Source organism: Lontra canadensis, unplaced genomic scaffold (assembly GCF_010015895.1).
Source record: "Lontra canadensis isolate GAN:19392208 unplaced genomic scaffold, GSC_riverotter_1.0 scaffold120, whole genome shotgun sequence".
Classification (NCBI taxonomy): Eukaryota; Metazoa; Chordata; class Mammalia; order Carnivora; family Mustelidae; genus Lontra; species Lontra canadensis.
In genome coordinates, this window is record NW_022631114.1 from 1,679,051 (window position 1) to 1,703,139 (window position 24,089).

At 41.8% G+C, this 24,089-nt stretch overlaps 1 protein-coding gene across 3 annotated transcripts in view; it reads left to right on the plus strand.

Annotated features, from left to right (window-relative positions):
- PCNX2 (pecanex 2) overlaps positions 1-24,089 on the plus strand; it is a 305,450-nt gene that overhangs the window by 190,831 nt on the left and 90,530 nt on the right. For all 3 annotated transcript variants that reach the window (XM_032841083.1, XM_032841081.1, XM_032841082.1), the window contains exon 21: positions 394-571. In XM_032841083.1, coding sequence (XP_032696974.1) covers positions 394-571 — 178 coding nt within the window. The remainder of the gene's footprint in view (positions 1-393; positions 572-24,089) is intronic.

Here is a 24,089-nt window from a genome sequence, read left to right on the forward strand (position 1 = left end):
TTTTTTTTAAAAAAGCGTAACCTGGGGAGACACTAGGGTGGGACAACGTACTCTGTTTCTGCTGGCATCCAAGGGAGCCCCGTGCCCTTGTGAAGGACCGGGGACTGTGAAAATCATGGGGCGGAAATTTGCTGCTCCTCGTGCTGTGCTCGAGTCCCCCGGAACTGAGTTTCAATCCTCGCTCCGCCCCATGAGACCTCAGACAAGGGACCCAAACTCTGAGACTGTGTTTGCTCCTTTGACAAATGTGGATGACGACAGAGCCCCCCTTCCCCACGCCCGCCCTGGCAGTTGCAGCTTGGCACAGTAAATGCTCACGAAACCGTAGCTGGTGCAACTCACCTGAGAGTCCGCAGCAGTCTTTAACCATGTCCTTTCTCGCCCTTCCGACAGCTGGGACGTCTTCCTGATGACCGTGGCCGGCATGAAGCTGCTGCGGACGTCTTTCTGCAACCCGGCTCCCCAGTTCGTTCACCTGGGCTTCACGGTCATCTTTTTCCATTTTGACTGCAAAGAGATTTCAGAGAGTTTCTTACTGGATTTCTTCATGGTGTCCATCTTATTTAGCAAGGCAAGTGAAATTCTCTGTTTCCTTCATTTTAAAATTTGAAGGGTGTGCTTCTCGGCACAGGTTTTGAGAATTGTAAACGTTTTCTTAAAAAAAAAATTACGGAACAAAATTAAATTGAATTACATATGCGTGTCACGCTCCTGCTTCCATTTTAGGAACATTTCCCCATGGAATACGAATATGCCATTTGCCAAAAATCACTAATTAGAAGGAGTTAGCCATTAGTGTTGCTAGAAATTTTGAAATTTTATGATCTTCGTCTCTGTTAACAATCTCATTATAAAACTTCCCTAGACCTCGAAACGCTCTGAATTAAAGATTAGCCACCAGGCCGAGATTTTTTTGTTTCAAATCAGCTAGCATTTGAGGTGACGCTTGTGACCCGGTGCCTGAAAGCCAGGTCCCTGGGAATATTTTCATTCTCTTGGCTGGTGTCAAGTCAATCTTTCATCTGTGGTAATTGATACTCTGGCAATGAGAAGTCCTAATCACAATCCAGGCAAATATGCGGGGACAGGGTCTAATGTCCACCATGGCAGGGGGCAGGGCTCAAATCTCCTGGACACTTGCCCAGGTGTATTCTGAGCATCTCACAAAGCCAAGGTTTGCAAACAGAAATGGAAGAGGATTTGGAGGAGCCCTTGGGAAATGAGGTCTGACGATCTGACTCACTTCACATCTGGCTTCCTCGTGCGCTGTTTCCTGAGGCAACTGCAGGTTTCCGCCCTGAGCATCACTCAACCAACCCCTCCCTGCTTTTGGTTAATACTTTGTAAATTTTAAGGTATTTTTTCCTGCACTTCATTTCTTCTTTTTTTTTAAACCTCTTTTTGAATCAGTTCTGTTCATTTCCTCTTTATTATTTCTCCTTTCCTTCTACCTCTCTCTCTGCTTGTTTTAGGTCACAAAATCTCAGAACTCTCCCATTTCCTAACGATGCCCCATGAGTAATTACCGTCATGCTATCAGGCACGCGCCGTTCTTCCTAGAACCCTGGCGGAGCACTGAGTTTTCAGCTGCCTAAGTCCCTCCTTGTGTCATTTGTCACTTGCTCCAGCTGTTACTTCTACCGCATACGTCATATTCCAGAACCCTCGCCTTGGTCCTTTCCCCACAAACGTTTTTTCTCTCTTTGAGTTCTATTTGGTCTTGATAAATTTATCCCAGTTCTCTCATGGTTCAAATAACAGGCTTCATATTCTGTTTTCTTTCATTATGTATGTATTCCCTTTATCGCACATAATAAATGTGAAACGATATCCTATGATTTTTAAAGCATTTATGAAGTTCTTCTAAATAATTTTACCACTCACAGGGTAAGAGTTTATTATCAGATGCCAAATGGGTCCGGATATATTGAATTCCTGACTTGGGCATTATTTAATATTTTGACGTGGTGATATTTTTGGCCCTTCTGAACCTCAGTTTCTGATAAAATTGAAAAATAAGGTTGGCACTCTCACCTGGGTGTTGCGAGCAGTAATTAATACAACTCTGAAAGAAGTCTTTAAGTAGAACGCGGTTTCCAGATCCCAGGCAGAATTTGTAGAGCCACTGTACGCTGTGAAAAAGAAGTTACACGCTGTTTGGTGTGGGAAGGGGTGTGGGAAGGGTTTTCCACACTGAACTCCATCTAAGCGTCGTCCTGTAAAGTGAGAGGCCCCCGTGATCAGAACCGTGGCGGAGAGGAGGGAGGGTCTCCCTGTAAGATTCTGAAGAGCGTGGTTTCCAAGGGATTGTACATTTGCTGCAGGGGGAGTGATTTTCATTTCCCTGAGCATGGGCGGCCTTTCCCTGCTGACACATGCTGCTGTCCCGTGCGTGATGGAGAGGGTGGGACCTGGGACCTGACAGGACACAGTCTGAAACTAAACCCGGACAAACTTAGTTGCCACTGGCATTTGACTTTCACCTGCTGTAATCTTTTTGAAGTACCGGTTCCAACACTAATAATTTCAGACACAACTCTAGCAGCCGCATTCCTGTTCCCTCTAGTTGAGGGAGGATTAGTCCGTATGATTTGAATAGTTTGCTTTTAGGTCGGGGATAAGAACAAAAGCGAGAAACATCAGTGTACGATTTAGAGAGTTAGTCTTGACACATCCCTAACTCCCTCTGATACCTGCTCAGGGTCGATCTTGAGAGAGCTGGGAACAGTGCATTTACTGGAATGAGAAACAATAGAAATATGCAGTTAAAGAGAAAGCATTTGAGATCTTCCTGGGGGGAAAAAACAACAACAGAAATTAGTGACATAAGACGGTGGAGGCGATGAGAAGACCCACAGTTAATGTTTCCTGTAAATATTCTGCCTGCAAATCCCAGCTAATGTTTCCTGTCCTTTCTCATCATTTAAATATACCTTTTAAAAAGTTGTGTCTATTCATACGTTTCCTAGAAACCCCGTATATTGTTCTTACTGGCCATAGGGCTCCCCAGGGTTATTCACTGCACGGTATGAAATTTCATTTGTCCCAGAGGCTCATCAAAGCCCCACTGGTGATGTGTCATCCCATCCGATCAGTGCAGATATCTCTACCCTTTTGCCCAGCCCTGCTCCCATTCTGCTAAACTGAGAGGCACTGTTAGCTGGACAGCCCACCCCACAGGAAGGCTGCACAATTAATGAAGACACACAGAAAGGGCATCCAGCTCCTTCAGGAGCTGCTGGAATAGGGGACTCATTATTGTTATAAGTCGGCAGCCCCTAATCCTTCAGTCATGATGAGTAGAAAGAAAGGGGAGGCCAGGTTAGAGGGATGTGATCTCCAGAGTGAGATCACAGCACCAGGAAGCCACAGAATGAAGTAGGTGGCTTCCAGAGGGCCCGCTGCATGGTGCTCTGCTTCGCTGAGCTCCCGAGTCCCTGGAGATCCGAAGCTGGATGTTGGCTCTTCTCCATAGCCAGACCTCATGGAAAATGGGACCTAATGAGTTCCAGGGCCAGAGCCCAATGGGAAAAAAATTAGCATGGACTAGGAGGGAGAGACATTCACCGTGGTGGTGTCCTGGGCTCCTCCTCGCCTTCCCTGGAGATCCCATCCAGAGCTGTGTGAATTCGTGGCACACGTCCTTTGGGAAGTCAGGCCATCCTTCCCCACTTCCTCATTTTCCCAGTCCTTTCCTTCTTTTCATTCTGTGCCACCTGTCAGCCTTCTCTTTCAGGAATTAACTATTGTAATTAATCTATCATGTTTCCGGTGTGTCTAGGTCCAGGGTGGTGGGGTGAGGGGGCACACTTCAGGTACAGACGTTATGACAGGAACAAAGATGACAAAACTGCTTTCGTGCTCTCCCACTGGTCTTGAAAAAGTTCCTAGAAACCATCTTGCCTTGACGTTTTTAGGGATGCTTAGTTGTAGAAACAGGACTTGAAAAAAAATCCAGCCAGAGGATAATTCGGCCAGCCTTTCCAGAATGCGTTAAGTATGAAATCCTACAAGCCACTGGTGCCACATGGGGGCTAGCTCTCGGACCACCTAGCAAATGAGCAGTGCTGGGTGAAGCTGTTTTTCTACAAATCTCTAGGAATAATCACAACCGAGCCAGGATGTGCAGCTATGTCAGGATGACTGTGATTAGCATTCAGATGGTTTGAAATCGGAGTTTCAAAATGGCATTTTCCTTATTTGCTGTATGGAGGTAGGAAGTCCTCCATTAAAAACTGAACCTCTTGTTTGGGGATATACGCTTTTACAGAGGCATTTGTTCAGAATAGTTTATCCAACAAAGTAATTGTTCATTTAATTCGCATCCCTTAAGTGCCAGACATTGTACTAGACCCAAAGATTACTAATGATTTGAATGATAGCCCGTCCTCACTTTGTGCTTTCGACGCACTTGACACATCATTGACACGTTTAATCCCCATCGCAGCTCTGCCGTCAGATGCTCTTCTGGGTACAGATGAGGAAAGAGATGCACAGAATTTAAGTTACTTGCTCGAAGATCTCACAGTTCAACAATGGTAACACAGGATTCTTCTCTGAGGCTGTCCTTTGTGACTCTGCCTCCTGCACTTGGGGACTCTAGAAAGAAGGCACAAAGATAAGGAGATAATTACAATAAAATGTGATAGGGCACCTGTGTGACTCAGTGGGTTAAGCCTCTGCCTTCGGCTCAGGTCCTGATCTCAGGGTCCTGGGATCAAGCCCTGCACTGGGTTCCTTGCTCAATGGGGAGTCTGCTTCTCCCTCTGTCCCTCCTCCTCCCCCCACCCCCCCACCCCTGCTCCTGCTCTCTGTTTTGATCTGTCTCACTCTCTTTCTTGAATAAATAAAAAAAGTAATAACAAAGTGTGCTAAGGAAGGTGACCATGGCAGAGGACTTCAAGAGGGCACAGAAAAACGGTGCCCAGCCCCACCCTGGAGAATCCGAAACAACGATGCTTATTACCTGGAGCTTTGAAGAGGGAGGGAGTGGGTCAGGCAAGGAAACCAGGGAAAGGTGAGCTGTGCCAGGGGAACTGCATGTGCAGAGTCACCGAAGCAAGAGAGTTGGGCATGTTCTGGAACCACGAGACCCTTGGCGAGCGTGAACACTTGGGGGAGACAGTAGGGAGGGCTGAAGCGGCAGGTTAAGAAGTCAGGTCGTAAAGGCTGAGCAGGCTGTGCATCTGGGTTTGGACTTCATTCCTTCTTTGGCGGAAGGTTGTTAAGTGAGGAGTAACAGGCTCAGACACGCATTTTAGGAACATCTCTTTGTGGGAGTTGGAGTCTTGGAAACTGGGTAGGACAGGATCACGCTTGTACAGGTAATGAAAGCTTGAACTGCAGCTGCAGAAGTGAGACAGAGAAAGGGACAGTCCCAGCAGGAGTCTGGGAGGCAGAGCTGGTCAAATTTAGTGACCGCTGGGACACAGGGAAGTGGACTGTGGGAGGAGGAGCCACACCTGGGAGCTCTTGGATCGCTCCTCTGTAATTAGTGCTGCCACTGACGAGGCGGGCAGAGACAACGGGGGGAGAAGAACGTTGGTTCTCGATGTGCTGAATTGTGGAAGGAGAAGCAATGAGGACACGAGGTAATGACCTTGGGAACAGGATTTGTTATCATTTAAATATTTTAATTTGTGTAAGTAATGCATTAAGATATGCTCATTATAATAAAACTAGAAAAACAGTGGGAAAATCAAAGAATGTCTATCTTATACACAGTCTTCACTTCTTACCCCCTCTTCTCCCTAATGATAACCATGGAAAACATTTCAGAATAATTCCTTCCATTCTTTTTCCTGCAAATTCTCATACACACACACACACATTTCAATAGGATCATTCTTTACACATTTTTAACTTCCCTTTGTTGCTTAAAAATATATTTTGGAGAACTTCCATGACAATACATCTAATATGGCCTCCTCCTTTTGATGCCTGCGTATCATAATTTGATGAGCTATTCCTCTACTGATAAGCATCTAGTTCGTTTACAGATTTTTTCTCCCCCTGTGGTAGTTGGGACTTCTATGTTCATGAACTCCAGAAATCTACACGGCTTAATGAAAAAAGGGATTTTAATAGCTCACATAACTGATTGAATGATCCGAGGCTTTAATCATGGCACTGAAATTCTGTTTCTATTTCTCCTTGGCATCCACATGCTGGCTGTCCTTCTCTCCTCTGTTGGCTTCATCCGTAGGCCGGCTCTGTCCACATGGTCTAATCATGGTCACTAGCAGTTCTAGATGTACAGCGTCCTCACACCCAGTAATCCCAGAAAGGAGAGAAGGTGTCTTTCCTAATAACCAGTCAGTGTTCTTGGGGTGAGTCTCATTGACTCCCTTGGTGTCATGTGCTCATTCATGAACCAAGGACAATGGCCAGAGGTATGTGCATCCTCTAGTTAATGAAGCCTAGACTTTCTGTCCCTCCTTGAGTCCTAACCAGACTTAGTCTGAGAGTCAGGGAGGGAAGAAATGTTAGAAAAGAAGTGTCTGATGCTACTGCATCCAACCACACAATGATCAAAACTAACATCCCGGTGTTAGGAAACACAAGAGTGTCTCAGAAACATGGATTCCTATGATGGGAATTGCTGGGTGGATAGTCTCAATAGAGAATCCTTGGAAAAGATTTACATCCCTTCCAGCAGGAATAACCAGCGTGCATGTATGTATGTACGTATTTATTTATTTATTTATTTATTTAGAAAGATTTTACTTATTTGATGCAGAGAGAAAGCACAAGCAGGGCGAGCAGCAGGCAGAGGGAGAGGGAGAAGCAGGCTGAGAAGGGAACCCAATGCGGAGCTCTATCCCAGGACCCTGGGGTCATGACCTGAGCTGCAGGCAGATGTTTAACCAACCGAGCCACCCAGATGCACGAAGGGATGACCAGTATTTAAGAAAGAGGTAGGAAGGGGGACTCTTGAAACAAGATAAAATACAACAGAGTGGTAAGCAAGTAGGAAATGGCACGTGTCAAGTTTTATTGATCTTTTTCATAACTCTGGAATCTTCAGCAAGGTCATTTCACAGTTTCCTCTCTGCTAGACAAGACTGACTCCTGTAATAACATCAACCCATAAGGCCTGGAGCATTCTTTATGCCCTGCAATGTCCTGTCTTCAAGGAAATGAAGTCTGTTGTGATAAAACTTTTCAAATCCTCTGCAGCTTTCTATAGGAAATCTATCTGGATCACCTACAAGATCCTGGATATCATTTAAAAGTATAGACAAGGAGAAAATGGTGAGAGAGAAAAAGAGAAGGGAATGAGTGGGAAGAAGGTTACAGTCCAGTAGAACCTTTAAATTCAACTAAATTTGGCAGGTGGTTGGTTGGCTAACTGAAAATCTTAAGCAGGAAATTGTAATAAATGATACCTACGTGGCTCTCTGGTAATTTTATAATAGCATAAAACTTACATGTGAACTCTTATTACCAGTGTTTTGAAGACTTTTCTTTAAGCGAGAATCTAAGAATGAGAACTCTCTGGTCTTATTCCATGAGCCATGCCCAGTATGTGGTTTCTAGGGTGTTCCATTCCCATTTCTGATTTTTAAAATTCTACTTAAAATGAAAAGGGAAAGTTACCTGTGAAACGGTCTGAGAGCAGTTCATATTTTCTTTGTTCCCAGATCTCTTCTCATTTCATACCTAAGTCTGCCACAGTATTTTTAGCGATGTCTTCCTCACGTCGTCAGCATTCAACTTGGCTGTAATAGAAACCCCCGTCTTCCGTCTGTACTCACAGCGTTTGTACTCACACTGAATCAGCTTATACAATATTTAATTGAGTAAAAATCCATTATGCCAACAGGTAAAACTGATGTAGACAGTTTGGGCAACCAGCATAACACCTCCTGCTAAGCATTTAGCTCAAATGGCGGGATTGATCAGGAGTGTAATAAAAAGGAATTAAAAATATCTTACTGGCCTGAAAGAAAACATTACTGGCCTTCAGTGTTCTGTGGGTTGTGGGATTCATCAGTAAGTTTTACAGTGCAGATGTAAATATCAATCAGTCTGAAAGTTATTTAGGTGGATCTTATTTATTATTTATTTGAGAGAGAGTGAACAAACACATGCACATGCATGTTGGGGGGAGGGGCAGAGTTAGAGGGAGAGAGAGAATCTTAAGTAGGTTCCACATCCAGCACAGAGCCCAACAACCCTGAGATCATGACCTGAGGCAAAACCAGGAGTTGGATACTGAACCCACATTGCCAACCAGGCACCCCAATTAGGTGGATATTTAAAGGAAAGTGTCCTTTGATAAGTAGGGGGGAGTTATATTTGCTTGTTATCAGTGTTCTGCGAGGTGCTGTGCCCAGACTGAAGGAAGAGGGTGTGCAGGATCTCATCACAAGGCATGGAGGATTTAATTCAGCAACTATTATGTACCACCTATTAGGTATGCTGCCTAAGGAACAGAGGTGCTTTGGCAGAAATGCCCTTGTAGAGACAGAATATCTACAAACAGCAAGGACTTAAGTTTCCTCCTCTAGCACTCTAAAATTCTGATTGCTCAGAGATCAGCCTTTGGAAATACACCCAGCATCTTTCAGTTTTCACCGCCTGCTGCTGCCACCACTTTGGTGCGAGCACCCCCACCTCCACTGTGTTACGGCCGTAGCCTTCCAACAGGCCTTCCTGCCTCTGTCCCCACTGCCTCGGCCTGTTCTCAGCAGAGGGCATCAGAGGAGTTTGTTTTACATCAACTTATTTCAGAAATTTTAGATTCATGGAGAAGATGTAAAGATAGTACAGAGTTCCCACACACCCTACTCTGTTTCCCCTATTACTCACATTTTATGTTGGTATACTACATTTGTTCCAGGTAAGGTACTGAAGTTGATCTGTTACTATCAACGGAAGTCCATACTTAATCAAATTTTCTTAGTTTTTCTATGTCCCTTATCAGTTCCACCCAGAATACCTTACTGCATTTAGTTGCCTTGTCTCCTTAGGCTCCTCTCAGCGGTGGACATTCTGCTGTTTTGCTTTTGAAGTTAGCAGTTTTGAGGCATATCGGGCAGGTATTTTGTAAGATATCTCTCTGGTACAGTCTGTGTGATGCTTTTCTGTTGATAAGACTGGAGTTACAGCTTTGGGGAAGGAGGATGACGGAGGTACGGGGCCATTCTCGTCACATCGTTTCAAGGATTCATGCGAGGAGCATGCCTTATCTCTGGTGATGTTGACCTTCATCACCTGGCTGAGGTTTTTCCACTGTAAAGTTGCCCTTTTGTGAATCTTTCTAGATTGTGTTCTTGGGAGGAAAAATCACTATGTGTAGTCCACACTTGAAGAGTAGGAAGGTATGTGCTACTTCCTTGATGGGAACGGAAACAATAATAAGTTATTTGATTTATTTTGAAAATTATTTTATTTTTCTGCATAAGAGATTTGTCTGCCATCTATCTACCTAGTTTTTATATCAGTGTGGACTCGTATATATTTATTTCTCATGTTGGTTAATAATACAATATTACTTTACTCATCTTGTTGCTCCTTTGGTTCTTTGGAGCTCTTTCAGTTGACTTTTGTGTCCCTTTGACATAGCCCCATGTGTGTGTGTGTGTGTGTGTGTGTGTGTGTGTGTGTTAACAGTTTCTTACCTCCTGGCACTATAAGATGTTCTAGGTGTGTCTTGCATATTTCCTGCCCCAGTCCTAAAATCTGCCATTTCTCCAAGGGAGTCCTGCTTCCTTTTATTAGAGAATGGTATTTAGAAACCAAAATCTGGACTCGAGGTGTGTCCTTGATCCTTGAGTGTCATTGATTCCAGGCACTATCAGCCAATAGAGCAAGGAAATATGTGTGTGTATACATGAGTATCATGTATATCCACACATCTAGAGATAATCCTGTATGTAACCCCTTGTATCTACATTAAGCTAAACATGAGTGCATACTGGTATCTCCAGATCGAATCTATGACCAAAGGGATCATTCTGGCCAGTTCCCCTTGCTTACTATTACTTCCCACTCCATCAGTGAGAAACCTGGCCTCTGTCATCTGTCACTCGTTTACTTAACTGTTCACTTCTAGTGTGCCTGTGTATTAGTTTCAAAATGGTTAACCTGCATCCCACAGGAAACAACCTTATCACCTAGAGCACAGTGCTCATGGGCAAAGCTGTTCCTTTTTGCCTTTAGTCTTCCGGATTCCATTCATTTTCAGAGTCACTTGAGTCAGCACCTTCTACCTCCACCTCTGTTAGTGAGGTTGTTTCCTTTATTTGTACGACAGCTACATTGCATTCCACTTAGGGGTCCCCCAGTGTCCTAGATGATATTTTTAAAAATTTGCATACGTTACATTTTCTCACATTATACATTTCTATGGAATTTAACAAATGTAGAGTGGCATGCATACATTATTAGAGTATCTTACAAAATAGTTCAATTGCCCTAAAAACTCCCCTGTGCTTCACTTATTCAATCCAATCCTTCCTCCCCTTCCCCAAACTGTGGCAACCAGTGTTGTATTTATTTACCCCTGCTTTCGTTTTGCCTGTTCCAGCATGTCGTGTAATTGGAATCATACAGCTTTTTGGGTGGGTTTCTTCTACTTAGCAGTATATATTACTGATTTTATCTGTGTCTTTGCATCGCTCTGGCTTGACAGCTCATCCCTTTTTATCACTGAATAGTATTCCATTGTATGGGTGTTTATCCACTCACTTATTGAAAGAAATCTTAGTCATTGCTCGTTTTTGCTGATTACAAATAAAGCTGCTATGAACATTTGTCTTCAGGTCTTGTGTAGACATAATTTTCTATTAGGTGGGATAAATACCTGATTGCTAAATGGTATAAAAGTAAGTTTAGCTTTGTATAACACCACCAAATTATCTTCCAAAGTGCTGTCTGTTGTTCTCCATTGTTGCCAGAAGGTTCCTGTTGTTCCTTCACCTCACCAAAAATTTTGGGGTTTTAGCGATTCAGCAATCTAGCAATTAGGAATTTAGCAGTTCTAGTAGATATTTATGTGCTCTCTCATTTTAATTTTCATTTCCCTAAAGACATGCTGAGTATATATCTTCTTTATTGAAGTGCCCAGATTTTTTTTGCCCATTTTTAAATTGGTTTATTTTCTTATTGCTAAGAGTTCTTTGCATACTCTGGATACAAGTCCTTTATTAGTTACATGCTTTCTGGGCTTGTCTTTCAATTCTACTAATAGTGTGTTTTTCAGATCTGTCATGTTCAGCTGGAATAGAGAGGTTATTTATTAAATTTTTCTGTCCTACGAGGCTGCCTGTTTTCTGGTCATTCAATTAGAGAAAGCAGACTTTGTTTTTATTTTTATTTTGGATTTTTTGGTCTATGCTTCTTGCCATTTCCGAGTTGCTGGCCTGCTTAAGTCTAACTCTGTGAAATACATGGTCACAAGAAAATCCAGGAAACTCACTACCATTGCTTTCCCCAGATCCTGGGGTCTTTAGTTTGTCTCCCCTTTTCTCTCCAATGTCCAGAATCTTCTTAGGTTCATTTAATAAACCATTTCTAACATTTTCAGTTATATTTAACAGGAGTAATAGGGAAAGATGTGTTCTTCCTGTTCTCTAAAGTAGAAGCCTACAATGTGTGTGTGTGTATATATATATATTTTTTTTTTACAATGTCTATTTTAAGCTACTCTAAATCCATCATTAAAAAGCACTATGCTGCTTCATTTTCTAACCCCAATACCTTTTTTTTAAAAAAATATTTTATTTATTTATTTGACAGACAGAAATCACAAGCAGGCAGAGAGGCAGGCAGAGAGAGAGGAAGGGAAGCAGACTCCCTGATGAGCAGAGAGCCTGATGTGGGGCTCGATCCCAGGACCCTGAGATCATGACCTGAGCCGAAGGCAGCGGCTTAACCCACTGAGCCACCCAGGCACCCCACCCCAATACCTTTTGTCAGAGTATTTTCAATTTCTCCCTCTATTCCTCTGACATGGAAGTTACTCATTTATTTATCCATATTTTAAAATCACCCAGTACATTATTCCTATTATTTCTTTAAACAAAAAGTCATATTCATATCAATTGAAAATAATAATAATAAATATTTTCTTTTACCTTCACTTATTCTTTTCTGATCTTCTTTCTTTATATAGATTTAAGTTTCTGACCCGTATCATTTTCCTTCAGCGTGAAGAACTTTCAACATTTCTTGCAGGGAAGGTCACCTAGTAATGGATTTCCTCAGTTTTTCTCTACAAAATCTTAATTTTTTTTCCCCTTCAATTTTAGAAAACAATTTTGTAGGCTGTAGAGTTCCAGGTTGGCAGGATTTTTTTCCATCAACACTTTAATAAAGAGTTCACTCCACTTTCTCCATGCTTGCATAATTTCTAATGAGAAATCTGCTTCTATTTCTTTGTTCTTCTATAAGCAACTTGTTTTTTCCTTCTGAGTTTCAAGATTTTCCTCTTTTTTGGCTTTCTGAAGCCTGAACATGACATGCTTAGGTGTTTGTGTGTGTGTGTTCAGTCTTGCTTGGTGCTCTCAGTTTCCTGGGTTTGTGTTTCCATGTCTGTCATTAATTTCAAAAGTTCTTGGCTGTTATTTAAATATAGATTCTGCTCTTTCTTCTTTCTCTGGTGTTACATTTATGCATATGTTACACCTTTCCTCATTGTCCTGTAGTTCTTGGATGTTTTTGTTTCATTTTTTTTTCTGTTCCCATGTCAGTTAGAGATCTTTCTATCGACATATCTTCAAACTCACTGATTTTTTTGCTTGACTGTGTCCTGTCTCTTGATGAGCCCAATAAAGGCATTCCTTGTTACTGTTACAGTGTTTTTATTTCTAACATTTCCTTTTGACCTTTCTTAAAGTTTCCATTTCTTTGCTTACATTACACATCTGTTCTTGCATGCTACCTGCTTTTCAAATAAAGTTACAGACATATTAATCATAGTTATTTTTGATTCCCTGTGTGGTCATTCCAACATCCATGTCCTATCTGAGTTTGGTTCTGGTGTTTGCTTTGCCTCTCCAGACTGTTTCTCTTTGCCTTTGGGCACACCCTTAATTTTTTTGTTGAAATCAGGACATGTTATATCAGGTAATAGAAACTGAGGAGACTAGGTCTTCAGTGTGAGCATTTCTGTTAGTCTGATTAGAAGAGGGACTGTGTTTAATGTCTGTTCTAACTGTAGGTCCCAGAGGCTTCAAGTTTTTCTGAGGTCCTTGTTTCTGTCTCCTCTTGATTTTTGGCTTCCCTAAAAACTCCTCCTCAGAGAGAGTCATGTCTGTAACACTAGCTGTATCCTAGTGTTACTATTACCAGATCTTTGTTGGTGCACTGGTAAGGCATGGGGTAGGAGCAATGGTCTGTTATTTTCCAGTTAAATCTTAGTCTCTTATTGGGCCTGTGTGTCAGGACTGGGATCTTCATAAGTGTTTCCAGAATGGTATAGCTTTTTTCTCCCCATGCACTCTACTCCCTTTGCTGAGAGTAGCATTCTTGCTCTGTTTCCTTAAAGCACTAACTCTGTTACTGTTTTTTCCTTGTTTAGGTGGGGTAAGTTAGAAGGGGAGGAATTCCCTTCCCTTAGCCAAAATAAGGCTCAGGCAAAGCCCTTCACACTTCCTGGTGGGCCACTGGGTTTCACAGTGGTTAATTTCCTCCCCCTTCAAGGCCCATGGGGAGATCTCTCTTGGCTCTTCACCTTGAGAAATGGCTGGGGTTTCTAGGGTATGAAAGTGTGGAGGGCCCCCTAAGACTGTGGTGCCCAGGGGCTTCTAAATTTCGTGCTACTCCACACTCAGCCTCTAAGAGTTTGCTAGAATAACTGTTTAGGTGTCCCTACCAGTTCATGGCTCCAGCAGCTTCTGCCCCAGATGAGCAGGTCTCATCGAGCCTTACAGAGAGGCAGCTCTCCCTGGGACGTCAGTTGTCTGATGGCTCTAAGAAATATTGATATTCTGTCCATTTTGCTTTTTCTTGTTGCAAAAGTGGAAATAACACCTCTCCATATTTTTTCATGTTGGAGCTAAAACTAGAAGTCCCTTGAGTTTTTCTTCTAAAACACAAACTGGATCTTGCCCCTGCTGAGAACTCTGACATGGCTCCCCATTTCACATGGAGCAAAGGTCAGATCCCTTACACAGACCCACTGATTGACACCAGCTGGGTCCCCTTCGCTGTTCTCGCCTCCTGTCCTCTTCTCTTCCTGTTTAACCCAGTTCTCCTTAGCATTCCTCCACAGGAATGGTGCGAAGCATGCTCTCATGTAGGGCCTCTTGCTCTGGCTCTCGCTTCAGCCTAAAAATGCTTCTCCCCACATGTCCCCTGGACTCCCCCCATTAGTTCTTTCCTGCCTGGACTGAGATTTCACCTTCTCAAATCAGAACCACCCTGACAGCATTCACCACCTCCTAACATGCTCCCTCGCTGACTGACTTATTTACGCTTTTAGTATCCCTTCTGCTACAATGTAAATTCCACGAGGGTAAAGATCGTTGCCTGCTTTGTGTACCGATGTGTCCCAATTTCCAGATCAGGGTCAAGCACACAGTAGTGAGCTGTAAACCTCTGTGTGATGTTGAATGTTTCTCGCTTGCACTGGCTACTGGGTAATTTAGCCAAAGTCACTCTCTCTGCGGGTGACTTGAACTCGGTCCCACTCTGCCCAAGGACAGGAGTACAGGACGGTTTGCAGGAGGTTGATAAAGCCACTTCAGAAACACAGCCTACCTCCCAGGCTCTCAGGGATCTATGGTCACTTGTTGCCACTCGGGACGGTGCGGGAGAAAAATTTCATAAGCCATGCACTGCATCTAGAAACAAAGAAGATGGTCCAAGGTGCTCATGTTCCCAAAGCGACTGGAAACTCCTCACATGGTGGGACCATGGGTATGCTTGTTTGTTTCCTGCGTCCTGCAACATCTAACAAAATGCCCGGTCAGAGTGATCACTCAACACATATAAATGGAAATCAGTGGAGAGCTGAGAGATGGGAAAACTCTTTTTTTTTTTTTTTTTTAAAATGAAGTCTAAGCTTGGATGTGGTGATTGGATGACATTTTATTTTTCTAGGGAGATGATGATTCACAGAGCAGGGGCAGGGGGTTATGAGGGAGGAGGAAAGGTTTTAGACTGAGCATATGAGTCACGTAGAGTTCTGTCCTCGGGCTTTTCATGGTGTGTGTTTTTATTTTCTGGCTTCCTGTAAATCTGTTGAGCTGAACACATGGCCAGCAGGACTGGCTTCTCTGCTGTCAGTGGTTTGCTTTGTGCTCTCGAGTCAGCTGAGCACCTCTTGCAAAGTGGGGGGTAAATCACAACCCACCTATAGCTGTAGTACTCTCTCAGGGGTGACGAGCTGATGTCATCCAACTGGCCAGCTCTTAACTGTGTCATGTCACGGCTGGGAGGTGCCCGAACAGTCCCAAACATCCTTTAGTTGAGATTTATAGCCCAACACATCAACTTTCTTGTCTTCCCCTCCCCAGTACATCACCCACACATCAAAGGGACGAGTTTCCCTTAACTCAAACCATGCAAGTTACTATAATTTATTTCCAGGGAAGGGATGTAGGGCTGAAATGAATGCTAGCAGCGACTCAACCTCTACCTTCAAAGTAAGGATTGGTTTTTCCTCCCTCTTTGGGGCTGCAAGCCTGGTATGCACAAGTTACACCTTTTTCCCCTTCAGGTTTCTTATAATCTCCCATAAAATTATACTATAAAAAATATATGGACTTAATAATGTTCAAAGATCTATATAGCTAAGTGTGTCCCTGTTAATGTGTTAGAGAAGTATTTACAGGCTCCCATTTTTTAACTGTATTTTTTATTTATTTATTTTTGCGAGAGAAGGGTTGGGGGGGAAACGATAGGGAGAGGATCAGAGGGAGAAGCAGACTCCCCACTGAGCAGGGAGCCCGAGGTGGGACTCAGTCCTCAGACGCTGGAATCATAACCTGAGCCAAAGGCAGATGCTTAACCGACTGAGCCACCCAGGTGTCCGCTCCCATTTTTTTTCTTTCTCTCTTTTTTTTTAAGTCCACAGCTTTCTCTCCTGAAGGAGGCTGCTCGCTGGCTCACTGTTGCAGTCCTCCCATCAGGGCAGTGGTGATGTGCTTCATTAAGCCAGAGCACCGAAGAGCCACTGCTGGTCATTCTTCACAGGAATGGTGAAAGGATGTGTGCCTAGGGCACACAAAAACCTATGTGAGTGGCTTTAGAGAATTCAGGAGCGGTGACAGCGCTGGACTCTCCTCACTGAAAGAATTTTTTTTTTTTTTAAGATTTTATTTATTTGACAGAGATCACAAGGAGGCAGAGAGGCAGGCAGAGAAGGGGCGGGGAAGCAGGCTCCCTGCTGAGCAGAGAGCCCAATGCGGGGCTCGATCCCCGGACCCTGGGATCATGACCTGAGCCAAAGGCAGAGGCTTAACCCACTGAGCCACCCAGGTGCCCCTGAAAGAATTTTGAAAACCTCTCCTACTCAGCAGTTGGGAGTGCCCTCCTTAAAATGCTTCCCAAAGGGAGAACTTAATTTGGTCACATTAGGCAGCATTTTCCTTACAGGGCTGAACACTGGCATTTGCCATCCTCTCCTGTGGGAGGCTCCTGGTGCTACAGATGTAAATATATAAATCCACAGATTCCAAATCGTGTCTTTTAACAGGCGCCCATATTTAGGACAAGAACTTTGAGATCACAGACTTTCCCATTCTTTCTTTCCTTAACCTATCAATTTTGGAAATGCTTTGATGGACCAACCGACAGGGCTTCTGTCTGAAGAAAGGATATTGCTCTTTCTGAGATGGCGGCTATGTAAGTCTACAACCTCCAGGGGGGGAAAGAGAGTAGATAGCGCGCGAAGGAAAACCTGTGGGTGTTGCAAGGATCTGGCATGTAAAGAAGCTGGAAGCAACAAGAACATTTCCACTAAACTCATGCCTGCTATAGCTATGGGTCATATCTCTTGATGAGTTGGGAAAACACCCAAAGCTTTCATTCATGCACCATTTTATTTTCTGGAAAACACTGCACTTATGTCCACTGTGTGCCTGCCTGTACTGCTTATTGGCTAGAAGATAAGTGTACAACTATAAATAAGACCCAGGGTCTGCTGCTGCTGAGCATACACTCCAGTGGGGGACAAAGGAGATAAAAACATATAAAAAGTACTTTAAAAAAAAAGATTTTATTTATTTATTTGACAGAGAGAGTACGAGCAGGGGGGAGGGGCAGAGAGAGAAGCAAGACTCCCTGCCAAGCAGAGAGCCCGATGCGGACCTGGATCCCAGAACCCCAAGATCATTACCTGAGCCGAAGGCAGACTCTTAACCTACTGAGTCACCCAGGTGCCCCTAAAAAGTGCTTTTGAAACAGTGCTGTAAGGGTCATAAATAAACTAAACTATATTTATCGAGCACTTACTACGTGCTGAGTCCTGAGATAAAAACTTACCTGGATTATCTCATTTAATCTTTACAATACATTTCTGAGATAGGTACCATTCCCACTCCTTTGCAGAGGAGAAAGCTTAGGCTCCATGGACATAAACTTGCCCAAGATCACACAGCTCATGAGAAGCAGGGCTGGTGTAGAATCTCAGGTCTACATGACCCACCCACCCTGCTCTTGTCACTAGGATGTTGCGCTACTTTATATGTGATTTGAAGTTATAAGCCACAGGTTTGGGGACCTCTGGAGAGAGTGACTAGATAGGGCAGTGGGCCCGCAGGGTCACAAGAAGAACGTGGAGAGATGACACTTTGAACTACTTTTTAATTCCATTTTACTTCTCTGTTGACTTATTATTTATGCCTCTTATTTTTAAGTCATTGCTCTTACATTAAAAATATAAATCCCAATTCATCGTAATGAACCTTCAAATGTTATACCACTTCCTTTATGGGGTAAGGACTTTCAATAGTTTTCCTTCCTATTCTTTGTGCTGTTGTCATGCATTTAATTTTACATGTTTGATAAACATATAATACAGAATTACTATTCAGGCTTTAGAGCAAAAGTGTCCTTTTAGAGCAATTGCAAATAAGAAAAAAATATGTTTTTCATTTTTATTTTATTGCCACTTTTCCCATTTCTGATGCTCTGTTTCTTTGTGTAGATCCAGGTTTCCAAACTGTATAACATTTCTTATGCCTAAACTTGCTTGAAGAGTTCCATCAGCCATGAACTTGGGTCAGTTTTGTTCGTCTGAGACAGTATTTCTTTTTCAGTTTTGAAAGATAATCTCACTGGGTATAGAATTTTGTTTTGAAGGTCCTTCCCCACCCCAACCTTGCCCTTAAAACTGTCATTCCGTTTAGGGGCACCTGGGTGACTCTTGATTTCAGCTCAGGTCATGATCTTGGGGTCCTGGGATCAAACCCTATGTTAGGTTCTGAACTAACTGTAGAGTCTGCTTGTCCCTCTCCCTCCCCCCACCGCTTGTTCTCTCTCTTTCTCTCTCTCTCAAATAAGTAGTATCTTTAAAATAATGTTGTTCCTTTTAGCACTTAAAAATGTCACTCCACTGCCTTCTGCCTTACATGGTTTCTGATGTAATTCTTCTGTAACTTTTACTGTTGTTTTTCTTTGTGTAATGTGTCTTTCAGTAATTATTGTTGCCTCCAAGATTTTCTCTTTTCTTTTGTGTTCAGCAGTTTGAATAGGGCATGCCTAGTTGTGTAGGGTTGTTTGTTGTTGTTTGGGTGTTTATCCCGTGTCATCTGTTCTTGAACTTGTGGCTCAGTGTCTGTCTTTATCTTGGACAATTTTGGCCATTACTTCTTCAAATACTTCTTTGTTCTCTTGTTCTCTTTCTCTTTTCTTTCCAACATCCAAACTGTGCATATGTTAGATACTTTGATACTGTTATGTAGTTTTTAGATACTCAGTAATATTTTTTTTTAGTTTTTAATTTTAATTCCAGTTAGTTTACATTTAGTGTTCTATTATTTTCAAGTGTATGATATAGTGATTCAATAGTTCCGTACAGTACCTGGTTCTCATCACGACAAGCACACTCCTTAATCCACAATATCTATTTAACCTACCCCCATTCCCTTCCTCTCAGACAACCATCTGCCTGTTCTCTGCTATTGAGAGTCTGTTTTTTGATTTGTCTCTCTTTTTCTCCCCTTTCTTCATATGCTTTGTTTCTTAAATTCCACATATGAGTGAAATCATGGTATTTGTCTTTCTCTGACTGACTTATTTCATTATACCCTCTGGCTCCATCTATGCCATTGTGGCAAGATTTTGTCCTTTTTTAAGGCTGAATAATATTTCATTATATGAATACATACTATGTCTTCTTTAACCATTCATCAGTCAATCAGGCTGCTTCCATATCTTGGCTATTGTAAATAATGCTGCAATAAACATAGGGATTCATGTATCCCTTTGAATTAGTATTTTTGTATTTTGGGGGTACATACCCAAGTGGTGTGATTGCTGGGTTGTAGGGAAGTTCTATTTTTAACTTTTTGAGGAAACTCCACCCTGTTTTCCACAGTGGCTGTTCCAGTTTGCATTCCCACCCACAGTGCACGAGTGTTCCTTTTTTCCCCACATCCTTGCCAATACCTGTTGTTTCTTGTCTTGTTGAGTTTGCCATTCTGACAAGTATGAAGTGATATCCCATTGTGGTATTGATTTGGATTTCCCTGATGAGGAGTGATGCTGAGCATCTTTTCATGTGTCTGTTGGCCGTCTGGATGTCTTCTTTGGAGATACATCTTCATGTCTTCTGCCCATATTTTAATCGTATTATTTGGTTTTGGGGTGTTGAATTTTATGAGTTCTTTATATATTTTGGATACTAATCCTTTATTGGATATGTCATTTGCAAATATCTATTCCCATTCCATAGATTGCCTTTTAGTTATTTTGATTGTTTCCTTCACTTTGCAGCAGCTTTTATTTTGATATATTCCCAATAGCTTATTTTTTGTTTTGGTTTCCCTTGCATCAGAGAAGTATCTAGAAAAAATCTGCTATAGTTGATGTCAGAAAAGTTACTGCCTGTGTTCTCTCCTAGGATTTTCATGGTTTCAGTTCTCATATTTCAGTCTTTCATCCGTGTGTGTGTGTGTGTGTGTGTGTGTGTGTGTGTGAGAATATTTTCTTTTTTGAATTGGCTCAGTTTTATCTTTGTGTTTCAGTTTAGGTCATTTCTGTTGACTTATACTCAAGTTCATCGATCATTCCCTTGATTGTGTTAGTATGATGAGCTTGCTGAAAGCATTGTGTCTCTGTCACAGTGTTTCCATTTCCATCATTTCTGTTTGAGTCTTCCTTATATAGTTTCCATCTCTATGCTGAAATAATCCATCTACTCTTTCATATTGTACACCTTTTTCTGTTACAGCCCTTAAAATATCATCATCTTTTAAATTTCCTGTCAGATAGTTCCAACATAAGCGTCACATAAGAGTCTTGCTTGGATTGTGATTTGTCTTTTCGGAGCATATTTGTTCTTGCCTTTTTGTAGATGTCATACTTTTTTTTGTTGAAAGCTAGACATCTTGTGGAGGACCCAAGCAAGTAAAGTAAATAGTTTATATGCCTAGAACTAAGCACAGATTTCCTTCTGCCAGATTTTTAGTGCAGGGGTGTACTTTTTGTCTGTATCTCAGATCCTGCTTACTCTGGCTTCAGTTATCATGTACAGAGTAGAAGGGGGGTTGTAGTCTGACATGCCCCTCTGTGCATTACTAGGGAGCCCATTGCAGACCATGTGTCCACCCCAGTGGTCAAGGTCTGGTGATTATACTGAATTAACAGCCACTGCACTGGCTCTGCATGATGTCTTAGATAAGCATATGAAATTTTCTTCAGCTGTGGTTTTAAATTAATTTTTGCAATCTAGATGTCTATCAGTAGTGTAATGATTCAATAGGCTGTCTAGCCAAACAATGGAGTATTAGCCAGCTAATTAGGGGTTAGGTAGAGCAGTTTGTACCAGTGTTGGATATATAAGGTAGAAACATCAAGTTCCTGGGGCACCTGGGTTTCTCAGTCAGTTGAGAATTGAATCTTGATTTCGGCTCAGGTCATGATCTCAGGAGCCTGCGTCGGGCTCCGTGTACAGCAGGGAGTCTGCTTGAAGATTGTCTTCCTCTTTCCTCAGTGCCTCTCCCTGCTCATGCTCTCTCTCAGAGCTATTTGGTATTTTTTAAGTGAGACTATTATTATATTTTTATCAAAAAGGACATACATTTTGAAGGTATAAGTGCTGAAAGCAGAAGGCTTCCATTATATGGAACATCACTGCATGGATCACTTTATTTCTACATGAGCTAGACTGGAGAAATGTTTGCACAAGTATCAGATCTCCGGAGAATACATAAATGAGATGTACTAGATGCACGTGGTGGATGGCATGGGCAGAAGGGCATTCAGACTTGATGAAGGAAAAGGTGCCTCCTAACTGCATGCAATAGTAGTATTTCCCTCTCTCATTAAAATGCTAAGCACCGTCTGTCCTCATAGAGGCTTATGGACTTGGTCTTTGCACCTTCTTCCTAAAGGCAGTATTTGCCACCCATGGGATTATAATGGAACTTCAAGAGGGAAGAAGTCCCCCAGAACAAAATCCAGAAAGCTGCCTTTTCTTAAATCAAATCCATAACAAAGGCAGGAAAACTCTATCCTGCATCATCGAGGTAGCTGAATGAAGGCTAACATAAGGAATTGAAAGGATTAAGGAATGGAAAAGCAGGCAGGATGTATGCATAAACTACAGGGCTTCTATTACTTCACTCCAAGGTCAATGTGAACAGGCTGCTTAGAGACCAAAGGTAACTCACTCTTGTCTCTTCCACCTTGAGTCCCTCCTAGTCTCCTTCCGCAGTGATGCACCCCCCACCCCCACATAACAGAGACTACACCCCTGCTGGAAACACACCCAGAGATGCTGGGTTCCATTTAATTCCTAGTTCTCAGGGATCTTGAGAAGACTTTTTAGTTTTTGTGCATTCACAGCTCTTGGTAGATTATAAAATTTCACTGTGCAAGGGTGACTTCATCTGCATTTGTGGACTCACTAATGAGCAGTTATGAAGTAGGAACATAACTGATATTTTCTGTCGTGTTCTCCTAGGGGTCTGAATTTGTCTGGTGGCATAAGGTCGGCTAATCAAAGCATGAGGGCTTTTTGCATTTTCTGTTATTAGCTGCACATGCATTTGCCTAAATAGCCCCCTCTCCCCCGCCACTGGGTACTCTCATCTGCCATCATCCCTGTTTCTCTCCTCAGTTTCCTTTTTCCAAACTGCACTTCACAATTGATAAACTATAAATTATTGTCCCGGGTTCCTTTTTCTTCCTTCCCTAGACTTTAGTCTCCCTTAATGGTTCTACTTTCACTTTTCTGGTAGAGGCTAGTCATATTCATAAGGTTTGATTGACACCTCTTGCCTGAATAATTCTGATATTTTATATTTTACTATTAAATATGACACTGAATGTAATATGGCATGGATATCCTTTATTAGGTTTAAGAAGAAGTCTTTTATTACTAGATTGGAAGAGATTTGTTTCAATGAGTGTTGAATTTATTTTTCCACATCCTTCCTGTATGAATTGAGCGTTGTATGGGTTTTCTTCTTTTACTTTTTTTCATTTTGTGAATTATATTGACCTTCTTCTAGTATTAAACCTTTATTAGATTAACCAAATTTAATCATGATTACTTTTATACATTTATAGATTCATTTTGAAAATACTTTATTAAGGAGTTCTGCATTTATATTAATAGATAAGAACATCTGTATTTTCCTTTCTTACCATATTCTTGTTCATTTTTTATATTAAAAATAGCCTCCCAATATAAACTGTGAAGTTTTTCTAAGATGCACATTTTAAGGCTATATTTTTTCCTCTACAAAGTGCTTTAGCTGAGTCCCACCTGTTATGATTGGTACTACTGCTTTTTATTGTCATTCATTTAAAAAAAAACATCTAATTACAATTTTTTTAAAGAGAGAAACAGAGAGGGTTGGGCAGGAGGAGAAGGAGAGAATCTTGAGCAGGCTCCACACTGAGCATGGAGTCCAAGACAGGGCTCAATCCCATGACCCTGCGATCATGACCTAAGCTGAAACCACGAGTCAGATGCTCAACCACACAGGAACCCCTTATTTTTATTCATTTTTAAATATTTTCTAAGTGTTATCATTTTTAATTAATGTAGTGTCATATTTGTTGAGAATACACTTAAATGCAAAGTTTGTGATGCTTGTTCCTGTTATTCTGCGTTCATTTTATTATTGACTCCTAATGTGATTGCAAAGAAGTTTGCATGGTATTAAGTCTTGGCATTGCTTAAGACTTCTTTTCCGTAAGTCATCAATTCTTATAAATGTATATATGCTTCAACATTTTATTCTCTTGGTTGACTGCAGGATTCGTTGACTGCAGGATTCTAATACATATATCTCTTAGACGAAGCTTATGAATTCTATTGGCCAAATGTTTTCTATGCTTATTTATTTAATGTCTAATTAAGCTATTATTTTCTGAGATGCGTGTCCTAAAAATCTCCACCTCTCATGGCAGATTTGTAATCCTACTTTGTAATTCTGTTCACTTTGACTTTAGATATTTTGAAACTATTTAGCTAAGTGTGTAGATTCCAATCATGTTGTCTTCCTCATGACTCTTCCCTTTATCACGATGTACTGATTTTTATCCTTTTTTTGAGTGAAAATCAATTTTGTCTAGTATTAATATAGATAAGCAAGCTTTCTTTTGTTTGGAATATATCTGGCATCTTTTTTTTTCACTCTTTTACTTAAAACTTTCTAAGTCATTTTAATATTTCTTATAAAAGCACCTAGCAAGATTTCTTTTTATTTTCTTTTTAGTTTTTTTTAAAGATTTTATTCATTCATGTGAGAGAGAGCATGAGAGGGGAGAAGGTCAGAGAGAAAAGCAGACTCCCCATGGAGCTGGGAGCCCAATGCAGGACCTGATCCTGGGACTCCGGGACCATGACCTGAGCCGAAGGTAGTCGCCTAACCAACTGAGCCACCCAGGCGCCCAAGACTTCTTTTTAATACAGAGAATCTGTATTAATACTGAGCATACTGAGAATCTTTATATTTTAA